The following is a 6,507-nucleotide window of genomic DNA, read 5'->3' on the forward strand; positions in this document are numbered from 1 at the left end:
CTAATCTCTGTATATTAGTAGAAAGAAAATTGTGGCTGCTTCGGCAAAAATAGACCTGACAGATAAAGATGATGTCCATTTCTATCCACCTGATTGTCTGCGCATTTTCAGTTTTTTGCATTTAAAAAAAGTGGAAACACTTGAAATAGGAAAAAATTCTAAATATCACAAAAAACAACAACAAAATGCAATAGAAACAGGTTTAGCAAATTAATAATGACATACAAACATGTACTTGTGACATTGGTGGTTGTCCTTTTCTGTTATTGTTGCCCTTTTCTATCCCTTGGGTCCACATTTAACCCTTGTTATCTGATACCCCTCTAGCTGAAGACCAGCAAGCGAGTCTACAACTTCTGTGCTTCAGACGCACCCAGCGCTCAGCTGTGGATGGACAAGATCCAGAACTGCATCTCTGACGCCTGAACACTGAGGTCGTATCATGAACATTAGAGGCAACGTCAGGTGGCTGAGAGCAGAGACATGACACAACCGCTCAACTCAGCTTTCAGATGTCTTTAAATTTGGGGACCACAGTGAACAAAGTGCCTGTTAGTGGAGGATGAGTACTGTCCATCTGCCTCTCTGCCTGTTACTAAGCAGCTCATCAGGCTGTCATCACTCTGCTTCAGTCGGAGTCGGTTGAACACGTTCGTCTCTGCTGTCAGCTCCCTCATTCTGTGCCTCCGACAGGGATGAAGTGAAGATAAGCTGACGTTTTAGGGGACTGCACTACAGAGGAATTGTTATCCTACTTAAGCTGTAAATAGATCAAAGCAATATCACTGGCCATTCAAACTGTGGGTTCAATTTTAGACTTTGGAAATATAGAAAATAACCTATAAAATAATTTCTATCAGATATTTTACTATGAGGAAAGGTTATTGCTGCTTAAAGAAATGTGTGAACCACCAAAAACTCAGAGATTTTAATGCACAACATTAAGAAGCAATTTGTTTGCACTTAGCTCTAAAGTATGCACTCCTTATCAAATATAGATTTTCTAACAGATGCAGACAGCGAGGCTAAAGGCATTACTTTACAATGTACATACGACGTTTCCTCATGACAAGACTAAATGAACAGAATTTGCACAGTGAGTTCAAAAGAGTTACCTGACATTTTTCTATTTAAATAAGTGACTTTTTCTCTATTTTGTTGAATGTTTATTGACTTGTGGTTAACACGTGTCTCATGTAATGTAAATTATTATTTTTTATTAAAAGTGTAACTGTAAGTGTGGTGGCTACATGTTTTTTCTGTAAATACATGTGTGACATTTCATTTTATATACTGTATGTACTGAACATAAGTATACTTTTCTAACCGCAGTTCTAATGTGATTAACCAGTCTTTTTTTTTTGTTTTCTATGTGTCGTTACTGGTTCAAAAACCTGAGTGGCCTGTTCCCTGTTTGTGATGAAACATTGTTCTGAAAATGGAGACTCGTTTTTGTTGTTGAGATTGTCCAGACAGGCTCTGTGTCTTAAGGGCTTTTAAAGACGTAAATGAATATATCAAGTAGGACACTGTGGTTTTCAGAGATCTTCATTATATCTGTTCTCTGTTCGTGCAACCTATACAGTTTCATTAAAAAAGAAAAAGAGAAATGAAACTATTCAAAGATGTCATTTTTCATTACTGTATCTTTGTACCATGTTTGGTGTTGACCCTAATTTTTTGGAAATAAATCAAACATACTTGAAACTACTCGCTTCCTGTGTTCTGTGAACATCATCCTTTACTGAAGTTAAAGTATTATGACAAAACGCACACATCTGAAAGTAGTCAGGGTTTCAGAGAGTTGTGTATATGTATTATATTTAGAGCTGCAACGATTTACACTTTAAAATAAAAACAAGGCCAGAGTAACAACTATAGGCTTAAATGAATCATTGGAGCTGATTAACTGTCTCCGTTCATGAGTCTACCAAATGCGAATTAATAAATAGTCGAGGTGTCCACAGCAAAAGCCACTGCTCTCCAAAAAAAGCAGTGCTGACATCCCTAATGTTTGCCAAAGAGTAGCTTGACACTTTTTAATGCTACTGGGAGAATGTTTTATGGACTGATGAAACTCAGGTTGAAAAGTTAGTGAAGAACACACAGCACATGTGAGGTGTAAAAAGGTCACTGCATACCAACGTGAAAACATCACAAAGGTGAAGTAGATGATGATTTGGTGCTTCACTGCCTGTTGGTCCGAACAGCTCGACATCATAGAGGGAGAAATTAATTATACACTTTATCAAGGTCTCTTACAGGATAATATCAGGTTGGCTGTCCACCTGTTGAAGCTCAATAGAAGTTACGTAGTAAGTAATGCAGCAGGACAGGAAACATCAAAGCAAATCTACTACAGAATGACTAAGTAGAGATGCTGAGGAATGACCTGAAGACAGCCGCTCACACCAGACATCATAAAAATATGCCTGAGCTGAAGCAGTTTCTGTCAGAGCAATTGTAAAGATCAGATCACATTTTATAACCAATCAATACAGAAAACAGAATTCCACAGAGTTAACATATGTTTTCTTGCTACTGTGTGTCTCCGAATAACTACCCACAGGTTGATTTACAACTGCACACTGCTGCCACCTGCCATCTGATGTGCCAAGAAGAAAAAGAGGAAATGGCAACTTCCTCTTTTCTTCAACACAGCTGCTGTGTTGTATTTAACAACAAAAACTAAATTGCTTACTTACTATACTGTCAGTTTTTGACTGACTATACATAATATAATATAATGTTTTCATGGTTTACTATACTGTGCCGTTTTATGTCTTAATACATGTCTTTATACACCATGAAACTTTTATGAATTTTTATGCCTTAGTTTACTATAACATTTTTACAAAGTTTTTATAACTTCCTCTGCTATTACATTTTTATGACCTTTAATGCCTTACTATACTTTATTGTTTTTATGCTTGACTATACTATGACATTTTTATGACGTTTTTATGCCTTACTATATTGTGATGATTTTTGCCATTTATGCCTTACTATACAATGTCTTTTTTTATTTACTTTTTATGCCTTTCTATACTATGTTGTTTTTATACAGTACCATACTATGTCATTTTTATGACTCTTTATGCCTTACTATACTGTGATGTTTCTATGACTTTTTATGCCTTACTATACTATGACTTTTTATGCTTTGCTATACTGTGACTTTTTATGCCTTACCATACTATGACGTTTTTATGACTTTTTATGCCTTACTATACTATGACTTTTTATGCCCTACTATCCTATGACTTTTTATGCCTTGCAATACTATGACGTTTGTTTGACTTTTATGCCTTACTATACTATGTCATTTTTATGACTCTTTATGCCTTACTATACTATGACGTTTTAATGACTTTTTATGCCTCACTATACTGTGACTTTTTATGCCTTACTATACTATGTTGTTTTTATGATTTTTTATGCTTACTATACTATGACGTTTTTATGCCTTACTATACTATGACGTTGTTATGACTTTTTATGCCTGACTATACTATGACGTTTTTATGCCTTACTATACTATGACGTTGTTATGACTTTTTATGCCTTACTATACTATGACGTTTTTATGCCTTACTATACTATGATGTTTTTATGCCTTACTATACTCTCATTTTTATGACTTTTTATGCCTGACTATACTATGACCTTTTATGCCTTACTATACTACAACTTTTTATGCCTTACTATACTATGTTGTTTTTATGACTTTTTATGCCTTACTATACTATGTTGTTTTTATGACTTTTTATGCCTTACTATACTATGACCTTTTATGCCTTACTATACTATGATGTTTTTATGCCTTACTATACTATGTCGTTCTTATGACTTTTTATGCCATACTATACTATGACCTTTTTATGACTTTTTATGCCTTACTATAATATGAAGTTTTTATGACTTTTTATGCCTTACTATAATATGACATTTTTATGCCTTAATATACTATGTTGTTTTTATGACTTTATATGCCTTACTATACAATGAACTTTTATGCCTTACTATACAATGACATTTAGGCCTTAGTATACTATGTTGTTTTTATGACTTTTTATGCCTTAATATACTATGACTTTTTTATACCTTACTATACTATGACATTTAAACCTTAGTATACTATGTTGTTTTTATGACTTTTTATGCCTTAATATACTATGACTTTTTTATGCCTTACTATACTATGACATTTAAGCCTTAGTATACTATGTTGTTTTTATGACTTTTTATGCCTGAATATACTATGACTTTTTTATGTCTTACTATACTATGACGTTTTTATGATTTTTTATGCTTACTATACTATGACGTTGTTATGACTTTTTATGCCTGACTATACTATGACTTTTTATGCCTTACTATACTATGACGTTTTTATGACTTTTTATTCCTTACTATACTATGATGTTTTTATGACATTTTATGCCTTACTATACTATGACGTTTTTATCCCTTACTATACTATGATGTTTTTATGCCTTACTATACTCTCATTTTTATGACTTTTTATGCCTGACTATACTATGACCTTTTATGCCTTACTATACTACAACTTTTTATGCCTTACTATACTATGTTGTTTTTATGACTTTTTATGCCTTACTATACTATGACGTTTTTATGACTTTTTATGCCTTACTATACTATGACGTTTTTATGCCTTACTATACTATGTCGTTCTTATGACTTTTTATGCCATACTATACTATGACCTTTTTATGACTTTTTATGCCTTACTATAATATGAAGTTTTTATGACTTTTTATGCCTTACTATAATATGACATTTTTATGCCTTAATATACTATGTTGTTTTTATGACTTTATATGCCTTACTATACAATGAACTTTTATGCCTTACTATACAATGACATTTAGGCCTTAGTATACTATGTTGTTTTTATGACTTTTTATGCCTTAATATACTATGACTTTTTTATACCTTACTATACTATGAAATTTAAACCTTAGTATACTATGTTGTTTTTATGACTATTTATGCCTTAATATACTATGACTTTTTTATGCCTTACTATACTATGACATTTAAGCCTTAATATACTATGTTGTTTTTATGACTTTTTATGCCTGAATATACTATGACTTTTTTATGTCTTACTATACTATGACGTTTTTATGATTTTTTATGCTTACTATACTATGACGTTGTTATGACTTTTTATGCCTGACTATACTATGACTTTTTATGCCTTACTATACTATGACGTTTTTATGACTTTTTATTCCTTACTATACTTTGATGTTTTTATGCCTTACTATACTATGACTGTTTATGCCTTACTATACTATGTCATTTTTATGACTTTTTATGCCTTACTATACTATGACCTTTTATGCCTTACTATACTATGACCTTTTGTGCCTTACTATACTATGTTGTATTTCTGACTTTTTATGCCTTAGTATAATATGACGTTTTTATGCCTTAATATACTATGTCGTATTTATGACTGTTAATAGCCTTACTATACTATGACTTTTTATGCCTCACTATACTGTGACGTTTTCATGACTTTTTATGCCTTACCATACTATGTCATTTTTATGACTTTTTATGCCTTACAATACTATGACGTTTTTATGCCTTACTATACTATGACTTTTTATGCCTTACTATACTATGACCTTTTATGCCTTACAATACTATGACTTTCTATGCCTTACTATACTATGACTTTTTATGCCTTACTATACTATGACTTTTTATGCCTTTTTATGCCTTACTATACTATGACTTTTTATGCCTTACTATACTATGTCGTTTTTATGACTTTTTATGCCTTACTATACTATGTTATTTTTTTGACTGTTAATTGCCTTACTATACCATGGCGTTTTTATGACTTTTTATGCCTTACTATACTATGACTTTTTATGCCTTACTATACTATGTCGTTTTTATGACTTTTTATGCCTTACAATACAATGACGTTTTTATGCCTTACTATACTATGACTTTTTATGCCTTACTATACTATGTCGTTTTTATGACTTTTTATGCCTTACAATACTATGACGTTTTTATGCCTTACTATACTATGACTTTTTATGCTTTACTATACTATGACTTTTTATGCCTTACTATACTATGTTGTTTTTCTAACCTTTTATGCCTTACTATACTATGTTGTTTTTCTGACTTTTTATGCCTTACTATACTATGACGTTTTTATGCCTTACTATACTATGACTTTTTATGCCTTACTATACTATGACTTTTTATGCCTTTTCATGCCTTACTATACTATGACTTATTATGCCTTACTATACTATGTCGTTTTTATGACTTTTTATGCCTTACTATACTATGTCATTTTTTTGACTGTTAATTGCCTTACTATACCATGGCGTTTTTATGACTTTTTATGCCTTACTATACTATGACCTTTTATGCCTTACTATACTATGACCTTTTGTGCCTTACTATACTATGTTGTATTTCTGACTTTTTATGCCTTAGTATAATATG

General features: G+C 31.9%; 1 protein-coding gene across 1 annotated transcript in view; it reads left to right on the forward strand.

Annotated features, from left to right (window-relative positions):
• Window positions 1-1,707, forward strand: part of sbf2 (SET binding factor 2) — a 95,634-nt gene extending 93,927 nt beyond the window's left edge. The window contains exon 42 of the mRNA XM_056372391.1: window positions 328-1,707. Within this exon, the coding sequence (XP_056228366.1) occupies window positions 328-426 (99 nt within the window). The 3' untranslated portion in view covers window positions 427-1,707. The remainder of the gene's footprint in view (window positions 1-327) is intronic.
• Window positions 1,708-6,507: the final 4,800 nt, after the last annotated feature.

The sequence above is a fragment of the Seriola aureovittata genome, chromosome 1, assembly GCF_021018895.1.
Source record: "Seriola aureovittata isolate HTS-2021-v1 ecotype China chromosome 1, ASM2101889v1, whole genome shotgun sequence".
Classification (NCBI taxonomy): Eukaryota; Metazoa; Chordata; class Actinopteri; order Carangiformes; family Carangidae; genus Seriola; species Seriola aureovittata.